The sequence below is a fragment of the Nicotiana sylvestris genome, chromosome 12 (genome assembly GCF_000393655.2).
Source record: "Nicotiana sylvestris chromosome 12, ASM39365v2, whole genome shotgun sequence".
NCBI lineage: Eukaryota > Viridiplantae > Streptophyta > Magnoliopsida > Solanales > Solanaceae > Nicotiana > Nicotiana sylvestris.
The window spans coordinates 65,800,537-65,824,072 of NC_091068.1; the positions used below are offsets into that span (position 1 = coordinate 65,800,537).

Here is a 23,536-nt window from a genome sequence, read left to right on the forward strand (position 1 = left end):
TTGGTCGTACCTATCTTCTAATTTCTATCATAGCTCCTTAGCATTATTGACATATTGCAAGCTGCCAGGTAAATCCTTCGAAAGTGAATTCAGGATTTACGATGTCACCACGTCGTCGCACCTCTCCCACTATTCGAAAGCTGCGTGATTGGAGTCTGGTTTCTTACACTTTCCAGTTATGAAGCCGACTTTGTTCTTCACTGAGAGGGCTCTAAGGACTCCTCTCCTCCAAGATCTGTAACTAGTTCCATCGAATGCACTGGTACCAACTTTGCTTCGGCACTCTTCGATACCCGCATATACAACGGATTGGTTGAATCCAAACTAGGGTTAGTCGAACACGAATCATCCTTATCTCCAGCCATGAGCTGAGAAGAAAATATAGAAATAAGCAATCAATTGATGAATTTGAGAAGAAACGAAGCAACAATTTCGACGTACTTCGAACATATCGCAATTTCACAAACTTTTGATTTGCAATTTTGAATTGAACAAAAAAGGGCAACGAAGAACGATGAGTGAATGAGAACTAGATTCAAAATTGAAAACTTGGCTCTGATACCATATTAATTTTAGAGATTAACCATGAGCGTAGACTGCCATTTATATGGCACATTGAGCTTGAGAGGCAAATGAGAGATTGAGCTGTGAAAGAGAAGAAGCTTCTGGACAAATAAAAATGAGAAAATGAAGACTAACTTGTATTCATTTGCTATGTTTCGTTTATATACACACGTGTAGTAGGAAAAGAAAATATCTAATTGACTAACGCTAATACCTAATTAAGAAGTACCCCTGTGATAGCTACTACTAAGGCCAAATACATAAGTGGACCCTTAAACTTGGCCCTTTTTTTACTTAGACACTTGAACTAGCCTTTGTTCCTATTGAACACTTGTACTATCTAAAATATATGTCAATTAGACACACTTTTTTCAGTCTTCTGTAAAGAGTATGCGCGTGTTATCATACGCCTTTACATGGCAAACTAGACGAATTATTTTGTGACATGTGGAATTTAAAGAAAACCTTTTTCTTTTACAATTTATTTTTAATTTCCACCGAGCCCCACCCGTTCTTCTTGCCACCACCCACGTCCCTCACTTTTCCACCTCCTGTTCTTCTTCTTTTCTCCCCATTCCCTATTTTTCTACTTTTTTCAGTTGGACCCCATGAAGTGGATTAAATGTTCCACCATATTCATGTTTCCTACAAATTTCGCTACTTATGCAACAGTTTCGAATTCACATGACAGAACTAAAGTTTGGATTTACCATTTGGAGGGCATTTAACACGTGGGTATTAAACATATATGGGAATTAAAGAGATATTTCTTACACAATTTGTTTTAAAAGTTTGCTTACACATGAATTTACCATTTGTGCCTTAATTGACTATTTGTGCCTTAATTGACTATTTGTGGTGGCAAATTGACAATACTTACTCGTGAGATTTGGGATTAGATGAAGGTTTAGAGAAGTTATTGATGAATATTGTACTCTTATGCTTGTGATATATGGCTCATTACTAGTAGCCTTGATACTGCTTAGCTAAATTTTGATGTTATTTGTTCTAAATTTTTTGATAACAAGCTTTTTAAGCTGTTGCAAAAAAATATTCATTCCTTGTTTGTGCTCTTGACAAAATCAAGTCTTGAAAAATATAGTGGATTGTTTTAGTTGAAGAACATGATAGATTAATGAAGGAAAGTAGAGGATGGTAGGGAGAGAGAGGGTGAGGAAGAAAGAGAAAAATAGATTGATAAGAAAAAGAGGGCATCACACGCTCATTCGAAGTGTAGCACACACACCTTGACATGTCAGCAACGTGGGTCTGATAGATACGCTTAGACTTGAGTTAAGGTGTTCACTAGGAACAAAGTTTAGTTCAAGTGTCTAAACAAAAAAAAAGGGCCAAATTTAAGAGTTCACTTATGTATTTGACCTACTACTAATTACATGAATAAATACTCTCAATTTACACCTGTATCGATTGTAACCAACAAAATATAGAAATAGAGAAAAATATAATACTTTTGTTGAGAGTCGAACTCAAAATCTAAGCGGATGCTATAATTTTCAGTTCAAAAGATTTCTTGTTTAGTACCATAGGTGAATTTTCTATAAAATACAAATATAGTTATAAATTGTAATTTTTTAAAAGTATAGCTATGAATAGTACTATGTCGCCTAATTTTTCCTAAAAATAATAGGAAAAGAAGAGAAAATCCCTTCCTCTTTATTTGAGACTTTTGCCTCTTTCTTTTAGCGTCAGTCACTGCAAAGCCCAAAGTCCAAGCAAGTATTACCTATTTCTATCTTACATGTCTGATAAACCTCCAACATCTATCAACTTGTACGAGGAGCAAGAATCTATGGATCAACACAGTAACCACATGATCATAGAAGTGGCCACCCCCAATGCCCATCTTCAACAACCCCAGCAAATTCTCCTTCCCGGAATCAGTGGTGGCGACACGACCAGCAGCGGTGGCGAGGACAACAACAACAACAACAACTTAAAATTAGCACCCAAGAAGCGAGCAGAAACATGGGTTCAAGAAGAGACACGAGCGCTCATTAGCCTCCGCAGAGAACTCGACTCACTGTTCAACACTTCAAAATCGAACAAGCACTTGTGGGACCAGATCTCCTTGAAGATGAGGGAAAAGGGGTTTGATAGGTCCCCTACCATGTGTACTGATAAATGGAGGAACTTGTTAAAGGAGTTCAAAAAGGCTAAACACAATCAAGAACCAAATGGGTCTGCGAAGATGTCTTATCATAAGGAGATTGAGGAGATTCTCAAGGCCAGAAACAAAAATTATAAGAACCCTACGCTTAAAGTTGATACCTTTATGCAGTTTTCTCAGAAGGGTATGCCCTATTAGTTCTTTATTTTCAAATGTTTTTATCTAGTGTTGGAATGAAATGGTCCAAATTTAGCAGAATGGATAATTGAGGAGTCATATAGCCAGCGCCTTATGTTTTATTGAGGCTTAGTTGTTTTTTTTATCTATCAAAGCTTTGTGGAGTTTTACAAGATAGAAGTTTGAATTCTTGAAACCATTTTATGTGCTGATATTTGATTGAGTTTGATTGCTTTATAATTCTGTCCTTTAAATGGTGATCTCTATGCTTTAGAAGGTGGGGAACTACTATATATGAAAGAAATGTCTTCAATCTGGATATTATGCTGGTCTTGTTTTGTTTCAGTGATATATGACGGGGTGACTGACTTCCAAGGTTTTCGTGTTACTTTGATTGTTCAGACGAGTTACATTGGCTGTTATTTTTTATGCTAAGTTTCTGAATGTTCAATTTAATTGAGCTAGTGCAGTTGTATTTGGTATAAAAAAAATGTTGCTTTAGCCTGTAGCAAAATTTTGGCAGAAAATGTTTGATATGTTTTGTGTAAAATTTTGTTTTGGCTAAACTAGTGGCGGCTAGGTGAGGCTATGTTGAACCTTTAATCCTTGCCGTTATTGATATGGAACTATGCTTTTCTCCTTGTTAGAAGAAAATGAATTAGTTTCTTGAATCCTCTGAACATGGTACCTTTGACTAGCTCTACTTATATCATTAGGATCTACCTTTCCTACTGATGGCTTCTTGTTCTTTTAGTGCATTTTTCCTTTTGGGGTGTAAATAACCCTGATACATTCTTAAACTGATTTGTCTCTATTTCTTTTCGTGGTCTGTTGACTTCTAGATATTGTCAATGCAGGTCTTGACGATACCAGTATAACATTTGGACCTGTCGAAGGTATGTTAATTAAGATGGTTTTAGCATGTTCCTAGTCTTTACGATTGACTTGACAATTTTGCTGACTTATGACCTCTGGCTTCCCGATATATATATATAGCGCACACACACACGATAGACCCTTGTGGTCTGGCATATATATACACACACATGATAGACCCTTGTGGTCTGACCTTCCCTGGACCCCGCGCATAGCGGGAGCTTAGTGCACCGGGCTGCCCTTTATATGTCCATCCGTCATTGGTCTTTGTCGATTTCTGATACAAGATTCCAGAACTTTTGGATGAGTGTTCGTCTTACTCCCCTGCTTCTGTAGATCGATTCTATAAGTTGGCAATGTTTTGAATTTGATATCATAGCTGGAGTAATTGAGATATGCACGAAGGGGTATACGTAAACATCACCTAATACATTAAATGCTCTGGTTTGTTAAAAAATGGAGTGTGAATGAAAATGGACTTTGTTATATAGTGCTGGAGCCACGATGTGAGAATAGGAGCTGTGAGTTATACATCAAAAGAGGTAATTTAAATTCAAGAAGAATTAAAAAGTAGATGTATATGGGGTATGCAATCTTGTTATGACTTACAAGAAGTAGTTTTTAAATTCAAAACCAGCAGTTATGGGGCTCTGATTCCCCCTAACTCTGCTATTTCTTGCTAACTAACTTAAAATGTTATTAGCTAGGAGCAAGTTTTGTTATAGACATGCTACATTATTATGATAATTAAAACAATATCCTTGGGGAGAATTTAAATAAAGGTGTTGAAGGACATTACTTTTGATGTTCCAGAAAATGTCTTCCGATTTTTCCATGTTTGGTTGGCTTAAATGCTTTGGAAAACATTTTCGTCCAATTGGAGGAAAATATATTTTCCCTATCAAGAGAAAGGAAAATATTTTTCAAAACTCTTTTTCAACCTTTCACACCCTATTTTCAATCCCACCAACCTACCCCACATCCCCACCCACCCCTACCCCTACCCTCTTGCCCCACCATTCCCACCCCCATAGGAAACATGGGGATTTGGGGGAAGGGAGGTACGGAGAGTAGCATAAAAAATTATTTTCCTAAAAGTATTTTATATACTCTAACCAAACACTAAAAAATATTTTCTGGAAAAAGTTTTTCGCTCACCAACCAAACAAGGGAAAATAAGTGATAAAAACCATTCATTTTCTAGAAAAATATTTCCCTTCATACCAAGCACACCCTACATTGTAGTTACTATATAAATAAAAAGCCCTAATAGTAAGTTAATAAATGGATCGCCGAATTTAGCGAAAAATTACTAGTACCATTTACTAGAGGGTTCGTGTTTAATTATGGCCATCGTATATCCTCTTTTTATGCTATAATCTAAATAAATTTATTGAACGCAAATTAAAATAATGCTTGGGCAATCTCCTGATGTGGATTTTGCTTTGATCAAATTGACTCCATTTCTTCTTTTAAGTTTTTATCTGTTCCGATTGGACTAGGCCTGAGATGTCTAAAGCATAATCAACATTTTGTTTGATTATATTAACCCTTACCTCAGTTCACCTTGGTGCATATTTAGGATAAAATAGAGAAATCTGATCCTACTTTTCTCGTGGAATCGTTTATTTTAGGAAAAGTAGGATAAAATTGGAATCACTCTAATTTCTCCTTATAGAAAGTATAAATGATATGCAGCCAAGGATGTGCCATAGTGGTCAATGAAGTGGGAGGAGAACTATGAGGTCTCAGGTTCAAATCTTAGCGGAGGCAAAAAACACTAGGTAATTTTTTCTTATCCATCTAGGCCTTGGTGACATAGTTACCCGGTACCTATGTTGATGGGAGGTGCCAGGTACGTGGTGGAATTGTCTATGTGCGCGCAAGCTGGCACGGATACCACTGTTATTAAAAAAATTATAAATGATAAATATCACGAAAACTATGTTATCTTGATCCCGACTAGAGCATCTAATGAGCCCTTATGCAATAATTGTTATTCTGAAATGGATATTAGGGAGATAACATCTATGAATTGAGTTATATTAAATCAATGGTTCTGGAGGATAGCACTGGATGTAAAGGATTTTTTGAGAACTGTCAATATCACCATATTTTCCATATCTGTATGGTCAAAGAGGTAAGGCAAAAAATCCATGTCCAAGTTAGGTAATTTCTTGAACAGGGGAAGTGTACATATCAAAAAGTGGGAGTTTAGCTTCATACTATATATCATGCATTTAATTTACTATATGAGAGATCCACTGTTGCTGATGGTAAGGTACACGATGCCCATGCTCCATGCACACCTGGCTATAAAGTGCTAGTGATCAAATGCACCAGGTGCTTTATACGTTACACTATTGTATTGTGTCTTTCATTGGTCAGAACGGGTGGTCATATTGGTTGAATTGGCTTTATCTTATGAGAGTTAATGCAGTAGTTCGTGAATAGATACAAATATGATCTGAAGCCGTATAATTCCAGATAATCTTACCTTGTAAAAAAAAGCCATATAGTTGTAGTTCTAGAATCTAGATATGTACAAGACATTAAGTTTTGGAGCTTTCTCATGTTTTTACATTTAATGCAAAAATTGTTGGTTTTGGTTTTGTGCTGTCTATAAGAATCCTTTTTTCCCCTCCTAACTACTTTTGTCGGTAGTGCATTATAAAGATATGGATTCCCTATATCTGGGAAGATATTCTATTCACCATTGTTTCTTGTTTTCACTCGATAGTTCCAATTTTGCTTGTTTGATTGCTGGGTTGGAACTCAGGAGCTAATGCACAGTGGCTAGAGGTGGCAAAATGGTTAAAAGAGAACAGTTATCCACTCATATTATCCATTAAAAAATGGGTTGGATAATGAACTTTTTTAAAACGGGTCGAATATGGATAAGAACCATATTATCCACTTAGAAAATGGTTAACCAATGGATAATAAATGTGTTTAACTTTTACATTTGTAAATCCTCAAAATAGGGGTTCCTCAAGTTTGGGAGGCTATGAATTCTCTCACAAGTGATCATATTCAAGAATCCATGGATAATATGGATATCCATATTATCCGTCGGATAACCCGTTTTTTATCCGTCTCAAATACGGGTTGGGTCGAATAATTTATCCGTCTTTTGAATTACCCGTATTTGATCCGCTCATATCCTATTCGGCCTGCCCTTTTGCCACCCTAACAGTGGTTATAGGAAGTGACTTCATGCAGCACCTTGGAGCATCATTTGATTTTCTGCAACTTGTGAACTCCATATATGTATATATATATATATATATATGAGCATAAAAAATCCTCTTTTTTTTAATAACAGTAGTGCCCTGGCCAGCTTGCCCGCTGCCTCCCGCCAGTGTAGGAATCGGGTAACTCTTTGCATCAAGGCATAAGAAGAAATCACCTAGTATTTTATGTCTATGCTTGGATTTTAACCCGTTTCTTTCATGGTTTTCACCAAATTCATTGACCGCTAAGCCACACCCTTGGGTGCTCAAATACTTCCTCATTGTCCTCCATTATCAAAGTCGTCGTATTTCTTTGCAATCAATAATGTTTTTAGTCACCCTCATCAACAATGTTATGGATTGGTAATTTGTTATCCACGGTTTTGGAAGTGGAAAATCGGGCAATGCATCAAAGGTTGCACATGTGCTGCCACTAATTTGTCTTTTGATATGCATTATCATCTTAGATGCCACAAGTCATGATGGAGAAGTTACTTCTATATGTTGTTTATCGCGTGCTCATTACTGGATAAATTCTATTCAAGTTTTGATCACATGATTTTATAACTTTTAGCAGAACCTATGATTTTGGAAGTTGATTGCGTGGAGCTTTTCAATATATAAGGAATTCTCTCTTATATCTGTTTTCCAGAATCATGAAAATCTTTTCTTTGTCCCAAAACAAAAAAGAAGGAATCATGAAAATCTTTCATCCTACCAATCCTGAATCAATCACTTTGACGTTATTCATCACTGCTTTTTAGTGGACTAGCTTCTTTTTCTAAGATTTTATCCATTAGTTTTAGGTTAGTGTATTATTTAGTGAGTTAACATGAAACTTATTATCCCTTACCTATGTTATATCTATCCTTCCTTTGTCTTGATATATGCATTTCTAATGAGTGTTATTTTGGTATGGTACTTTATGTAGATTCTTCATAACATGCTTAAATTGGTAAAAAAAACTGCATGTATCCCTACCGATAGGTACCCCATAAATGAATCAATGAAACTTAGCCCCCTGCTTGATTCCTTTTCTAAGATGATAAAAAGATTCTTCCCTTTTGGATCTGGAGCCAGGTGCGGAAGCTGAAATAATTCCGTTTACGTGGATAAAAGTTGAGTCTTCAAAAGAAAACTATCCTCTACCTAGAAAAGGTTTTACTTATGGCATCATCAGAAGAGGGTGATGAATATGGTGTATCTATCAGAATCATAAGCTCCAATTCTTAACTGTCGATCTCCAGTTTGGTTACCTCTGGTCTTGAACTTCCCGGTATGAATTAGGATTGTCAGTGATCACAAGAGGTGTTTTATTATTTATTCTCTGAATCTACTGGATATTTCTATTTCATTTCTTTGCATGATGTGTGCTGTCTATTATCATTTATTTTTTTGGGATAATTACATTTTTGAGCCGACCAAAAAAATTATAGCCGGCAAAGGTATATGTTTTGTATATTAAGTATAGATAATAAATACAATATATATAATAAACAAAGCCCTGTTGTTTTCGTGCTCATTTACTCATTTGCGAATTACTATGGGCAGCTCTGCAGCAGAATCAACTTTTTAAATTCTTGATGTACAGAGAATGGGAGGCCAACTCTTAATTTAGAACGCCAGCTGGATCATGATGGGCATCCTCTTGCTATAACAGCTGCAGATGCGGTCACTGCAAGTGGATCACCATGGAATTGGAGAGAGACGCCTGGAAATGGTAGGTCTTCAAGGAAACATCCTTTTTCCGCTTCAAAAAATGAAGAAAACATTCCAACTCCCAAGTAAATGATTGAATTTAGAATTTCAAATAAACTAGGTACTGAAATGCCATTTTAGAGGTGCAATTATCCCATGCTCCAATTGTTCTTTTTTGGTGGGTGCATTCTGCCCAATTCCTGCATTCTCTTCAATTGTACAGGTTTGCAGCAGACGGAGTACTGCTGTAATAGCATCCACCTCATAACCTGATGTTGAATACTTTTATACCAGCCATCTACCATTTCCGCTTGCTTTAGTTAAGCGTTACCATGACTGTTCAATTGATATTTTTGAAACATAGAGTTCCAATCGTGACTTTTTCATGATAATCCTACACTTTCGGAAGTTGATTTTGTATTCCCAAGCTCTTTTCCGATTATTCTATTCTTTTCCAGGTGAGCAAAGTAACTCAGCGGAAGGTAGGGTCATTTCTGTCAAGTGGGGTGATTACACAAAAAGAATAGGTATCGATGGCACTGCAGATGCCATCAAGCAAGCCATTAAATCTGCTTTTAGGTTAAGGACAGAGCGTGCATTTTGGTTAGAAGATGAACAGAATATTGTTCGAGCACTTGACAGGGATATGCCACTAGGGAGCTACACCTTGCATGTTGATGAAGGTAATACCATGCTACTACAAATTTATTACTAGTATTGCCCTGTATTATATTGTACCTGGCATTTTCAGAAGTTGACTAGACATAAGACAAATGCTGTTGATAGGGATGGCAAGAGGACAAGCCGGCAAGGGACCCATACCTATGCCAGTGCCTCATTTCCACTCCTTGTCGGTTTAGCAATTGACGGTGGGACCTATTAGTGTAATGAATGACTTGGCTACCAAATAACTTCATAGAACAATAGTGAACTGTTTCTTTGATTTATTATGTGTATGAGTGAATATATGCTTTAATATGCATACACATAATATATACATACTCAAGGCGTGGATGGCTTGTCCTCATCAACTGCTCTGTCTTTGGTACGGGCTACCTGATCTAAGTCTGTTATAACCTCCTGAAAAGCAGGTTGAACTGGACGTGAAAAGATAAAGGGGATAAAGAGGGGCATTGTCTCCTCAAAATATTTAAGCTTAGAAGTATGATAGATATAACTGTTGGCCTGGGTATTCAGCATAATACCGTCTTAACTCACTAAATTTATGTAAAAGTTACTTCATTTGCCCTGTTAGCGCTTACATAATGTAGATTAAGCAGCTTACATATCTCAAGTCCATTTAGATATTGCTTCACAATGAGGTGGCGGGGAGGGTCTTACATAACTAGTAAAGTTGTTGTCATGTGACCGGGAGGTCACCGGTTCTAGCCGTGAAAATAGCTTCTTGCAAAAATGCGGGGTAAGACTGCGTACCCTTGTGGTACGGCCCTTCTCTGGGCTTTGCGCATAGCGGGAGCTTAGTGCACCGGGCTGCCTTTTTCACAATGAGGTGTCCCCTTTTTCTGACCCTCTCCACCAAAAGAAAAAAGAGAGCCTGATTTTTTTCTTGTTTACAGGTCTGACAATAAAAGTTTGCATGTATGAGGAGGCAGATCACTTGCCAGTGCACACCGAGGATAAAACATTCTACACTACGAATGATTTTCGTGACTTCTTGTCCCACAGAGGCTGGACATGTTTAAGAGAGTACAATGGGTATCGGCATGTAGATATGTTGGATGAGCTTTGCCCTGGTGCAGTCTACCGAGGTATCAATTGACGATAATAGGGGATACCTTGTCCATCCACGGCTCGTTGGGGTGACTGCATTTGCCAACTTTGTAAGTAACATGATGTCGATGCCACCAGAGTTTGTTGATAATGCTGTTCTGGAAGTGTAAATGGTGCAATGGTAACCTGATATAGTGATATAGTACTGAACAATTTAAATGTACAAGTCAATGAACATGAAACCTTGTTCATATTAGTGTCTCCGGATGGTATAATCTTTTTCTTTCAGCTGTTATCTGGAATTCATTTTCATTACATCTCCCATTGGCCTAAGCCTTGAGACTAGAGTCATCTAGTATTTGTGCCTGCGGTGGCAAAATGGTTAAAAGAAAATCGTTAACCACCCATATTATCCACTAAAAAATGAGTTGGATAATGAACTTGTTAAAAATGGGTCAAATATGGATAAGAACTATAGTATCCATTTAGAAAATGGTCTAAATGGATAACCAATGGGTCTAATTTTTATATTTGTAAAGCCTCAAAGTGGGGGTTCCTCAAGTTGGGGAGATTAAGAATTCTCCCAAAAGTGATCATATGCAAGAAGTCATGGATAATATGGTTATCCATATTATTTGCCGGTTGACCCATTTTTTATTCGTATTAAATATGGGTCGCGTCGGATAATTTATCCGTTTTTTCATTACCCGTTTCGACCCGAATCATATCCGACCCAAACCGCTCGTTTGCCACTTTTGTTTGTGTCGATAGGACATAGCAGATATCCGAAAGAATAGTCAAGGTAGCGCAAGTAGGCTCGAACACCTTATATATATAGAGAGAGAAAACAAAATCTAAAATGCTAAAGTGTAATGAAAACAAAAGTAAAAATTGCATGGGGCGCCCTATTTGGTCGCCCCTATTTAACCTATACCCTTTTTTTTAAAACTTTTAACTTGTACCCACTTCTTAAATAACTTCTGCTCCCTTTCTCCTCCTCCTTCTCCATCACCATCACAACCTCACCCCCCAATATAATGAACGTAAAGAGTACAAGGTTTTCACTGGCCCATAGGCCATAACTACTCAGTAGCATGGATGGAATTATAAAGCCACAAGAAAACTCTAATCTATTCTAGAAGAGATTTGCACGCACTCCTCGTTGCAACAGTCATCTCTTATGATTATGTGTTCCCAACCCTCTGTTAATGTCATGCCAACCAACTGTCATCTTTTAGTCTGTTTCTGTAGTTCTTAAATCCTCGATCTCAAAGGTAGCTAATATCCAAGGATTTACTGTATATAATACATGTTGCTTAAATGACGTCCATATGATTCTCCGAAGCATGATATTTGACGATCCTAGCACCTCGAATAACTGAAGTCTCCCATTTACTACACCAAAAACTTCAGCTCTAAAGATGAAGTGTTTGTGTTGTAACTGGAAACTTCAGCTCTAGTATGTAATATTAATAGGTGGTAAAAAGACTTCAGCTCTAGAGCTGAAGTTTCCCATTTACAACACAAAAACTTCAGCTCTAGAGCTAAACTTTAGGCCCGACTACTAGAATGCTGAAGTTTTGCGTGATTGTCTTTGCTACTTCAACCCCGTATGCTGAAGTTATGCGAAAAAGCGGGTACACTTATAATTTTTTTTTTGCAAAACGGGCACAAGTTAAAATATGGCACAAAAACGGGTATAGATGCAAATGCCCAAAACAAAATGGTTTGAGACAATCTATCCTAGATGCTTTTATGACAAAATACCAAGTTTGTTATATAGTTGTGCTTCAACGGTCAGTTATACGTACTTGACAAGCACAATGTATTTTATATGTTAAAGTACCAAATTTCTGGCGAAAATATATACTTCTAACGTGTTAGGGCTGCTTTGATACGAGGGATGAGGGATAATTAATTTTGGGATAAAATTTAAGATGAGTTTATTCCACGTTTGATTTGGATAAAATAGTGGTATAACTAATTTTGAGATTAGTACTAAGCTAGCGTTTAGACATAGATTGAGTTGAAACTTGAAAAAATAATTTTTGGAAGTTGAAATTATGTTTGGACATGCATTATATTTGAAAAAAATTTGAAGTTTTGTGAGTAGGAACTTGATTTTCACCTAAAATCTACCATAAACTAGATTTTGGAAACTTAAAAAATATTTTCAGAAATTTTTCAAAAACAGATCACTAATCTATGGACAAACAATGTTTTCAAAAAAAATTTGAAAAAAACTTGCCAAAATGTATGGCCAAACAGGGGCTAAGATTGTAGTATTCTTTTATCATGAGAAGTTGTGATAACTAATCTCGAGATAATTAATTTTGTTTCCCAACCAAACAACCCCTTAGTGTTTTAAGTTTAACCGTGCCACTCTTTCTAGATATACATGCTAAGTTATCACTTATACCAATACACTTGATTCTTTTTCTTATACTCTTCCTCTTTATAAAGAAAATTAGAGAATATAAAAGTGGTTGATTTTTGCTTATAGGTTTAAGAAGTATAGAGTTAAATAGTAGTATGAAATAGTGTCATTGGCCATAAGAATGAAGTGATGTGACTGTTCATGTAAAAAATATGGCATTCGTAATTTGAAAAAAGTACAGCGGATGTCTGAGACTTGCAAACAAAGAACAAATAGACAATAAAATAGTGTCGAAGACTCGAAGCAAAGATCCCAAAAAGCTGCCACCCCAAAAAAAGAAAAGATAAAAGACAATTCTTAATGTGATGAACTGTCAAACTCCAGAAATTTCATTGGGGTGCTGTCTCTTTATATTTTGTAAAATTCAAAATTATCAGTCACCAGAAATTTCATTGGGGTGTTTCATCCACATCATATGTCACAAAATTTCTCGTTTTAATGGGAGTTAGTTTTATGGAAACAAAAAAAAATGACTGAAACAAAGAAGCTAAAAACAAATGTGAAACATATAGAGCACCCATACATCTGAGGATCCGTGGCGCAATGGTAGCGCGTCTAACTCCAGATCAGAAGGTTGCGTGTTCGATTCACGTCGGGTTCAAATCCCCCGAAATCATCATTTGGATCCATCTTTTCTCTTCTTTTTTTAACAGCCTCCCCGCTATAATTTTTATCAATTTAGAACTTTTAGACATGCAAGAGAGAAAGAGATATCTGTTACATTAATAAGCATTACAAGAGATAATAAGCATTACAAGAGATAATAAGCATCTTTCAATTACTTTAATTTTTATTATAGTATCTGTTAGAAATAAGTTAGGGGGAAAAGATTAATTTTATGGTCCATTTATAAATGAGATTTTTTTCGTTCCTATATAATATTTCAAACTTATTTGCCAACATTATTTTAGATTTTTAATTTACCCGTTATAATCGTGATTTCTTTACAATTCATATATAATTCCTTTAAAAAGTCTCCTTCTAGTTGTGTTTTTCTTCATTAAAGCGCGATTCACGCAAAGGGGAAGCAAAGGAAAGAATTTGGGTTGCAACGGAAGAGTCAATGAAGTGAGTGCGAAGACTGAATAAAGCAGCACTCCAATGAAGGTAGAGATAAAACGAGCAGTAATCTTCTTTTGGCTTTTTGCCCTCAACGAGGGTGTACAGGCATGTTTATGAAAATCCGAAAAATCGAACCAAATCGAAAAATGAATCAAATTAATAAAAAAATTGATATTTTTTATGTTTGATTTGGTTTTGGTTTTGAATTTTAAAATCCGATCAAATTTGGTTTGGTTTTGGTTTTGATAAAAAAAATAATCAAAAAAACCCGAACCAAACTGACTATAAAAGTAGCTATTTAAATTTATTATTACACACACACAATATATATATATATAGTTTCTAAAATTTTATGGTACATATTAGTCATTTATATTTTTAGTCTAGTTCTTTGCTATTTAGTGATCTAATTCTTTGCCTTTACATAATAGTTTGATTGGTAGTTTTCTTTTGTCAAGTATAAGAATTTATTTCATGTTAAAAATAATCGATTTTTAATTGGGTACTTAAATTATTCATCACTACTTGATTCAATTATCATCATTATATCTTGGTAAATAATAGATTTTTCAAAGAGCAAGTGATTTGATAGTGTTATGTTGAAAATGTAGTCACTGGAATATACATTTGGTAGTATATGTTTCATATTTAAGAAAAAATCGATAAATAACCGGAAAAAACGAATCGATAAAAGACTGACTTAATTGGTTTGGTTTGATTCCAATATTTAAAAAACCGACTTACTTGATTTGGTTTCTTTTTAGGAAAAAACCGACTCAAACCGAACCATAAACACCCATACTAGTGTGTCTCCACTAAGGTCTCTACAAAATTGACAAAAATCTTAGAAACCACGAAGGATTGTACTTGTACTTTCTATTAGGAGTAGTACTAAAGTGAGAATCAACGTGTAAGAATGTTAGAGAGTTTGAGTTCATTAACTTTCCACCCAAGAATGTTGAGAGTTTGAGTTCATTAATTTTCCGCCCTTTTATTGTCATTGTTTAGATGCTACAGGGCCGCAAAGCAATCTGCAAAATTGAATCATTGATTTTTCAGTTCATACAAACATGAATCAGCGTATATGAGTCGATTTGGAATTCATTCTCTACTTTTTTTCTCTTTAATAAAACCGAGTAAGAAAAGATAATGTATGGTACAACAGCATACAAATTAAAACTAAATTTTACTGCAAATTTTGATACATCTACAATAACATACAAACTAAAAATAAATTTCATACAACTAATTATACAATATACAACTTATTTACAATTTTCATACATCATTCTTACCAGTTAACTATAACTACAACATCACACAACTTATATATAATTTTTTATACAATATGTCTTTTGTACGTACTTTGTATATGATTTATATATATTTTGTATGTGGTGTGTTCTTCTTTCTCTCTGAAATTCCAATTAAAACTCCTCTCTTAATATAATTTTGATACATATCAACAACTTATATGTAAAAAGATAGTATTTATAACTTAAATACAAATTTCATACAAGGACTCATAGAGTATACAGCTAATATTTAGTTTTCATACAACATTCAAATAAAAAAATATGAAACTACAAAAGAATACAACTTAAATATAATTTATATACAACTATAATACAATTTGTATGTATACAATTTCTTCGAATTTTTATCTGAAATCCAACAAAAATCAACTCTAATCTTCACCAAACAACCTCAAAATTGATATTCCCAATCGTTTACAACAACACCCAATCCAAACAAATAATATTTTTTGAAAACCTAAATTCGAATTCAAAACTTTGAAGTTTTTTTTAATGATTCTCAATGATGGAGAGCCAAACATATTCAAAATTTATTGATTGATAATTTTAATTCGAACACCAATTGTGCAGCATGAAAGAAAATTGCTAAGTTAAAACTATTAAAATTCATTGATGAATTCCTTGGGAAAAAAAAAAGAAAGGATAAAAAGCAGAGAAAATGAAGGAAGAAAAATTGGGGAAAGAACAGAGAAAAGAGTGATGGATGGCTAGTCGTTAAAGCAAATGCTTAGGGGTTGGATGAGAAGCTATTAGCCATGGGGGCCTGAAAGAGTAGTGGGGACGCGAGATGTATGTAGACCACGACAACGAACTGCATTAGGGAAGCTGTTAGACAGGTGTTAGGGATAATGAAGGGTTATTCACGAGGTCATAAAGGGGACTGGTGGTGGAATGAGGAGGTCCAAAGAAAAGTGAAAGCTAAGAAAGTGGCATATATAAAGCCAGTGAGGAGTACAGATGAGGAGGAAAAGAGGACGTGTAAGGAATGTAATAAGAAGGTAAGGAATAGTAAAATTGGCAGTCACAGTGGCTAAGATTGCAGCTTTTGAGCGATTGTATGAGGATCTTGGGGGTAAAGGAGGCGATAGGAAGTTGTACAATTTAGACAAGAGTAGGGAGAGGAAGGCTCGGGACCTAGACCAAGTGCGATACATCAAAGATGGAGATTGTAAGGTTTTGGTGGAAGAGGTATGTATTAGGAGTAAATGGCATGAGTACTTCTATAGACTCTTAAACGAGGGAGGGGGCAAGGACATCGTATTAGGTGAGTTGGAAAACTCAGGGAGTCAGAGGGATTTTAGGTATTATAGGCGTATTAGGAGCGATGAGGTTGAAGGGGCAATGCAAAAGATGAGCAGGGGTAAGGCAACTGGGCCTGACGAGATCCCAGTGGAATTTTGGAAGGAAGTGGGTCGGGCTGGCTTGAAATGGCTTACTTGTTTGTTTAATGTCATTTTCAAGACGAAGAAGATGCATGGAGATTGGCGGTGGAGTTTGATGGTCCCATTGTATAAAAACAAAGGTGATATACAGGAATGTAATAACTATAGGGGTATCAAGCTGCTGAGTCATACTATGAAAGTTTGGGAGAGAGTGGTGGAGAGGAGGATGCGACGTAGTGTTGCTATTTCCGAGAACCAGTTAGAATTTATGTCAGGACGGTCTACTACAGAAGTCATTCACCTTGTGAGGAGATTGGTGGAGAAGCATAGGGAGAGGAAGAAAGACTTGCATATGATATTCATTGACTTAGAGAAGGCCTACGATAAAGTCCCGATAGAGGTCCTATGGAGATGTATGGAGGCTAGCGGTGTCCCGATAGCGTACATTAGGGTGATTAAGGACATGTGCGAGGGAGTGAAGACTCAAATAAGGACTGCGAAAGGAGACTCAGATCATTTCCCAGTGGAGATGGGGTGCACCAAGGATCAACTCTTAGTTCGTTTTTGTTTGCCTTAGCATTAGATGTGCTGACCCGACACATACAAGGGCCTTACCATGGTGTATGTTATCTGCTTATGATATAGTGATTGACGAGATGCGAGGCGGTGTTAACGCTAGGTTGGGAGTTTGGATACAGAAACTGGAGTCTAAAGGTTTCAAGTTGACTAGGTCAAAAATTGAGTACTTAAAGTGCAAGTTTAGTGATGGGTTGCATGAAGAAGGAGTAGAAGTGAAGATTAGTACTCAAGTCATCCCCAAAAGAGATAGTTTTAAGTATCTTGGGGCCATTATTCAAGGTAATGAGGAGATTAATGAGAATGTTACTTATTGGAGCAGGGTGAATGAGATGGAAGCTCGCCTTAGGGGTTTTGTGTGATAAGAATGTACCACCCGAACTTAAGGAAAAGTCCTACAAAGTGGTGGTTAGACCAACTATGTTGTATGGGGCTAAGTATTGGCCTGTCAAGAAGTTCCATGTCCAGAAGATAAAAGCAGCTGAAATTAGGAATAAAGATGTTAGGGGTAAGGTGGGAGTGGCATCTATGGAGGACAAGTTGCAGGAATCTAGGTTGAGATGGTTCGGGCATGTGAAGAGGAGAGATATAGATGCACTAGTCAGGAGGTGTGAGGGGTTATCCATGGCGGGTCAGTGGAGGGGAAGGGGAAGGCCTAAGAAGTATTGGAGAGAGGTTATTAGGCAGTCAGGACATGTCATTGCTTCAGCTTACCAAGGATATGACCCATAATAGGAAGGTGTGGAGGTCGAGGATTAAGGTTGTAGGTTTATAGTTAGTAGTGTGTTCCTCCTAGGCATACCAGTAGTACTAAGACTATTTTTGTATTATCTTAGTCATGGTTCTTTATTATTACATGTAGTGTTTTTCTTGTTGTTGTTGTTGTTGTGTGATTCACGCCCGTCACCATAATGCATTGGTGTTACCTTTGTTTACTACTTAGCTACTTTATATCATCTCTATTGTTTCCTGAGCCGAGGGTCTATCGGAAATAGGGGTAAGGTCTGCGTACACACTATCCTCTCCAGACCTCATTTATTTACATTAGGTTTGTTGTTGTTGTTGTACAGAGAATGAGAGAGAGACAGAAGAGAGAGAGAGAGAGAGAGAGAGAGAGAGAGAGAAGGGATGGGGAAATAACTGATTCTTAACATAAATGGATAATCATAATACTAATTTGTATATAATATAAATTGTATATCAACTTTTAATTTAAAACCTAAATAGTACAAAAGTTTCTAATGTAATACATATAGGTAAATTTGTAATTGTTCGTAGGAAATCAAATTCTTTCTTTTCTAATTAGAAATGATAACGCAACACAAAAATAGCAAAAAATTAGATTTTGTAATCCCTTAACGTTCTACTAGTTATATGATCTTTTTGATAGGTAATGGAGGCAATGCGTAAGATGAGAAGGGGCAGAGCTACTGGGGCAGATGAAATTCCGGTTGAACTTTGGAGGTGTGTGGGTAGAGCAGACTTGGAATAGCTTATTGGATTGTTTAATGTTATATTCAAGACTAATAGGATGTCTGAAGAGTGGAGGTGGAGTACAATGGTCCCGTTGTATAAGAACAAAGGTGATATCCAGAACTGTAACAACTATAGGGGTATCAAATTATTGAGTCATATCATGCAAGTTTGGGAGAGAGTGGTAGAAATGAGAGTGCGAAGGACGGTGTCTATTTCAGATAACCAGTTCGGGTTCATGCGGGGGCGATCTACCACAGAAGCTATCCACCTTAGTAGGAGGATGGTGGAATACAGGGATAGGAAGAAGGATCTACACATGGTGTTTATTGATCTGGAGAAAGCGTACGACAGGGTTTCTAGGGAGGTCTTATGGAGCTGCTTAGAGGATAAAAGGGTCCTGGTTGCCTATATTAGGGTGATTAAAGACATGTATGTTGAAGCTAAGACTCGGGTTAGGACAGTAGGAGGCGACTCCGAGCATTTTCCAGTTGTTACGGGGTTGCACCAAGGGTCTGCGCTTAGCCCATTTCTATTTGCCCTAGTGATGGATGCACGAACTCATCATATTCAAGGGGAGGTGTTATGGTGCATTCTATTTGCTGATGATATTATTCTAATTGACGAGACACAAGGCAGCGTCAACGAAAGGCTAGAGGTTTGGAGACATGCTCTTGAGTCTAAAGGTTTCAAGTTGAGCAGGACGAAGACGGAATACCTCGAGTGCAAATTTGGGGTTGAGCCGACGGAAGCGGGAGTTGAAGTGAGGCTTGACTCTCAAGTCATTCCCAAGAGGGGTAGTTTCAAGTACCTTGGATCAGTTATTCAGGGGAGTGGGGAGATCGACGAGGATGTCACACACCATATAGGGGTGGGGTGGATGAAGTGGAGGTTAGCGTCGGCAGTCCTGTGTGATAAGAAAGTGCCACCATTACTAAAAGGTAAGTTTTATAGATGGATAGGCGTGCCATGTTGTATGGGACTAAGTGTTGGCCGGTTAAGAACTCACACATCCAGAAGATGAAAGTAGCAGAGATGGGGATGTTGAGGTGGATATGCGGGCATACAAGGATGGATAAGATTATGAATGAAGATATTCGAGAGAAGGTGGGCGTGGCCCCCATGGAGGACAAGATGCGGGAAGCAAGACTCAGATGGTTTGGGCACATTCAGAGGAAGAGCACTAATGCACCGGTGAGGAGGTGTGAGCACTGTGGTGGGCACGGGGAGAGGTAGATAGCGACCTAAGAAGTATTGGGGAGAGGTGATCAGACAGGACATGGCACGACTTAGGATTACTGAGGACATGGCCCTTGATAGGGAATTGTGGAGGTCGAGCATTAAGGTTAGAGAGACTAGCCAGTTAGGAGTTAGTCTGAGGATGCTACTGGTCGTCTACTGATGCAGGGCTTTATCTACTGGTTTTTACTATACCATCCATCTACTTCGTATTTCGTATTTCGTATCTCTTATATTGTTGTTATTTTATTATGAGTCTATTGATGATATTAATATATCGCCTCTTGTAGCTTTCTTGAGCCAAGGGTCTCCTGGAAACAGCCTCTCTGCCCCTCGGGGTAGGGGTAAGGTCTGCGTACATATCCTCAGACCCCACGTGTGGATATTGGGCCGTTGTTGTTGATCTTTTTTGATAGGAGATCAATAAAAAATAAATATAGCAAACCTGTAAGTGAAACATATAAAATCTTTGTGAGGTCATTTTCTTATACTGAAATAAGTGAGCGTGTGACATCATCTTCTCCCAATTGTATCCTCAATTTCCACAGACCAAGAACGTCTTTGTGCAACTCAAGCAGTTATCGATATCCCCATGGTCCATATAAAAAATAGAAGGTTGAAGACCTTATTGTACATTTTTATAAAAGTTGAAGTGTCAACCTTGCATATTTTTAATTAAGAAAACAACCCCAAATTGCAAATAATAGTACATATTTTGAGCTGCACATCTGTCGGAAGCATGCAACCAGAATCATAATCCAATCTACAAGAGTGATATCCTCAAAGAGAGTGCGAGACATGCCACCTTTATTTTGCGATGTTTATACTTCCAAATATCCAATCTACAGAGTTGCAGATTCATACTTTTGTTTTTGTTTTGTAAAAATCGTTGTATGGGATGGCTAAATGCTGAACCATTCGACGCATGGGTGCCACAACTTAATAAAATACAACTAACGGTTAAAATCACAGACTGGCACAAAAGGACCAAAATAAGAACTGAAAAAAAGTACGTACTTATTAGTAACTTTAAATGTGTATTAAATGACTGGACTGGAATCCACAATACCAGCCGCATCCTATGAAAAAAATCAGCCAGCCAAACCTCCTAAGTCCTAATCATGTTCTTCTTTCTTGATAGTACAATAATTTTTGTGTAACAAAAGAAAGAAGAGTAACTTTTGGTAATAAATGGACCATGTACGAAATTTACTCCTTAAAATGCGCTCCTCTTTTCGACAGTCTAGAGAGAGGGAAAAAAACCACATACCTTATAGATGAGGGGCTCAGTGTTGGTTTTCCCTGTTAATCTCAGAACTTTAGCATCAAAGATGTTTCACACAAAGAAATTGATCTTGGAAACAACTAAATGACATTTCAAGATTTACACAATCTAACATACAAAATGTGAATCAATGATTCACACAGCATCAACTTATTAAAGAACAACAAGGATTGTCTAAGCCTCATCCCATTCATCATTTTTATATGAAACCAAAGTGTCAACCTTGTGAATCTGCATAGAGAAAACAAAAATCAAATTAGTGTTCCAAAATATCCAGGCTTCAAAAAATCAAGCAGCAGATTGCTCCTACCTTGGTGTCAAATGAATGCAGTTTGACCATATGTGGATTTGCAATCAGTTTAGGATCACTCTCAATCCAAGTGAATGGAACTGCAACATCTGTATCAGTGTATGCTAACACATCAAACACACCTATGGAAAAAACACAATGAAACAAGGATTGTGTTATATCCAGAAAGTTCTAAAGAAACATTGACATTGTATTTCTAAGCACAAATGATGCTTACATGGTTCCTCAAGGCAAGGCAAAAAAGTGACGCTGGAAATAATTTGCCTCATAATTGCTTGAATTTCCCTCATTATTTCTTTGTCACTTTTCTCCCTTGAAACACTGATCCAAATAAAAGTTAATTAATGAAGGATCAAACATACACTTTCTCCAAAACAACAAACTAGTTGGGCTCGACTATATGAATCTTCACTGTCCATATTGCTCCATTTAAAGTTCATATAAGTCCATATTATATAAGACAAAATTCAAACCAAAAAAAAAACATTAGAAGTTCTCTATATTTTCTACCGCCATTGAAGCCTCCAACATACACTTTTACCAGTCCACAAAATTTACCAAAGATCAGAAAATGAAGATCAACTTACCCTTTCTCAACAACCTCGCTATCGGTTTCGACACTGAAATTCCACCTCTCTAGTACCTCACCAGAGGCCTTGCTCATGATCACAAGAACCATCCTTTGTAGCTTTCCAGCTTCCAACCACTCTACATAATCACAATCATAGAGAAAATAATCACTTCCCTACCCCTAAATACCAATCCACAACTTTGACAAAATTCTATAACTTACCAGAGAGTTGGGCAGTCAAATTGGAAATGAAGGTCTTGACACCTTCATCTTGGGTAAGCAACATCTGCAGACCATATTTCTTCACCTTCGCAAAACTTTCTTCAGGATATACTCCTCTATTGTACAAAATGCTAGAAAAAACAACCCCCGTCCAAAGGAAAAAAAAAAAACAAAATCAACATTCCAACAAAACCATAATTAAAAAAAACACCATAGCATTGTGTTAAATCAATTAATCAATCAACAATACCCAGCGAAAAACGAGTTAGGATCCATCATATTAATCGTCTCTATCCATTTTTAAAACTAAAGATTATCAAACCCCCATCCCCAAATCAAAACCCCCAAAAAATATCAGCATTCCGGAAAAAGAAAAAAGACACCTAAATGAAGAACACGACGCATTTTCAATCAATCAACTAATTGGGTTCTGCCATATGAATACTATATCCGATGCACTCTATTCATTCAAATGCAGGTTGATAATTAATTTTTCAAGGCAAATTACGGGTTTTCTATAATTAAAATTTATTTGAATTTTCGCACTTATCTACTAAACTAACAACGTGCAAGTCGACATAGACAAAGATTTGACGAAATGGGGTTTCTTAAATCTTACCTATTTGCTGCATAGCCAAAAAATTCAGCGACAATTGCTGCTGATCCGCGAAGCGTGATTATGTCCTTGGTGGCTGTTCTTGATGCCATTATTCAAAATCTGAAGAAAAAAGGTTAAGATTCTCAGAAAGTTGGGTTGAATTTACTGATTCTTGGTGACTTGTGAGAGTAATGGATTTAGGGTTTTATTGAAAATTGAAAAGTACAAGGGACCAACGGCTAGTTCTTGGAAATTGACGCAAAAGACGGTCCAAGTGCTCTTTTATGTTTTTTCTTTTTCCTTTTTCAATTTTCCACTGTACACTAACCGTTACAAAAAGGAGTGGAGAAATCTTTGGGCCAATTAGTTGGGCTATCGCAAAATTTGGCCCAATAAGATCCACTTGTAACTTGGAATATATAATTGACAGAAAATAGCCCTAGTTATAGATATTGGCATTAAATAGTCAATAAATATATATATCACAATAATAATATTTATATCACAACATTTTTCTTCTTCTTTGTCAATAACAACACATATATTAAAATTTTATTTTTATTCTTTGTATATAAATAATATTATTCTTTGTATATCAATAATATATATATATATATATATATATATATATATATATATATATATATATATATATATA

The 23,536-nt window shown here is 36.5% G+C and overlaps 3 protein-coding genes and 1 non-coding gene across 4 annotated transcripts; 3 read left to right on the forward strand and 1 right to left on the reverse strand.

Annotated features, from left to right (window-relative positions):
* Nucleotides 1–2,245: 2,245 nt before the first annotated feature.
* On the forward strand, nucleotides 2,246–10,695 carry LOC104233103 (trihelix transcription factor GT-4). The gene is made up of 5 exons (XM_009786411.2): nucleotides 2,246–2,876; nucleotides 3,727–3,765; nucleotides 8,570–8,698; nucleotides 9,135–9,359; nucleotides 10,254–10,695. Exons 1-5 carry the CDS (start codon nucleotides 2,324–2,326, stop codon nucleotides 10,454–10,456), a joined length of 1,149 nt encoding a protein of 382 aa, XP_009784713.1. The 5' UTR covers nucleotides 2,246–2,323; the 3' UTR covers nucleotides 10,457–10,695.
* Nucleotides 10,696–13,373: 2,678 nt separating this feature from the next.
* TRNAW-CCA (transfer RNA tryptophan (anticodon CCA)) lies at nucleotides 13,374–13,445 on the forward strand. The gene has a single exon. It is a non-coding gene; the product is annotated as a tRNA-Trp (tRNA).
* Nucleotides 13,446–17,600: 4,155 nt separating this feature from the next.
* On the forward strand, nucleotides 17,601–17,912 carry LOC138883163 (uncharacterized). Its single transcript, XM_070163825.1, has one exon. The coding sequence runs from the start codon at nucleotides 17,601–17,603 to the stop codon at nucleotides 17,910–17,912; it is 312 nt and encodes a 103-aa protein (XP_070019926.1).
* Nucleotides 17,913–21,188: 3,276 nt separating this feature from the next.
* LOC104233104 (mitotic spindle checkpoint protein MAD2) lies at nucleotides 21,189–23,087 on the reverse strand. The gene is made up of 6 exons (XM_009786412.2): nucleotides 22,900–23,087; nucleotides 22,281–22,411; nucleotides 22,075–22,195; nucleotides 21,705–21,808; nucleotides 21,488–21,609; nucleotides 21,189–21,408 (listed from the first exon to the last, which is right to left on the reverse strand). Exons 1-6 carry the CDS (start codon nucleotides 22,986–22,988, stop codon nucleotides 21,352–21,354), a joined length of 624 nt encoding a protein of 207 aa, XP_009784714.1. The 5' UTR covers nucleotides 22,989–23,087; the 3' UTR covers nucleotides 21,189–21,351.
* Between the last annotated feature and the right edge of the window lie 449 nt (nucleotides 23,088–23,536).

What these genes read in the sequence shown, in the direction of transcription:
- LOC138883163 (XM_070163825.1), top strand. Translation starts at nt 17,601, where the DNA reads ATGTTGTATGGGGCTAAGTATTGGCCTGTCAAGAAGTTCCATGTCCAG.
- LOC104233103 (XM_009786411.2), top strand. Translation starts at nt 2,324, where the DNA reads ATGTCTGATAAACCTCCAACATCTATCAACTTGTACGAGGAGCAAGAA. An exon ending in AACATTTGGACCTGTCGAAG is followed by an intron (nt 3,766 to 8,569) that starts GTATGTTAATTA and finishes CTTGATGTACAG; the next exon opens with AGAATGGGAGGCCAACTCTT. An exon ending in CACCTTGCATGTTGATGAAG is followed by an intron (nt 9,360 to 10,253) that starts GTAATACCATGC and finishes TCTTGTTTACAG; the next exon opens with GTCTGACAATAAAAGTTTGC.
- LOC104233104 (XM_009786412.2), bottom strand. Translation starts at nt 22,988, where the DNA reads ATGGCATCAAGAACAGCCACCAAGGACATAATCACGCTTCGCGGATCA. An exon ending in TTTGGCTATGCAGCAAATAG is followed by an intron (nt 22,412 to 22,899) that starts GTAAGATTTAAG and finishes TGTTTTTTCTAG; the next exon opens with CATTTTGTACAATAGAGGAG. An exon ending in GCCTTGCCTTGAGGAACCAT is followed by an intron (nt 21,610 to 21,704) that starts GTAAGCATCATT and finishes TTTTTTCCATAG; the next exon opens with GTGTGTTTGATGTGTTAGCA.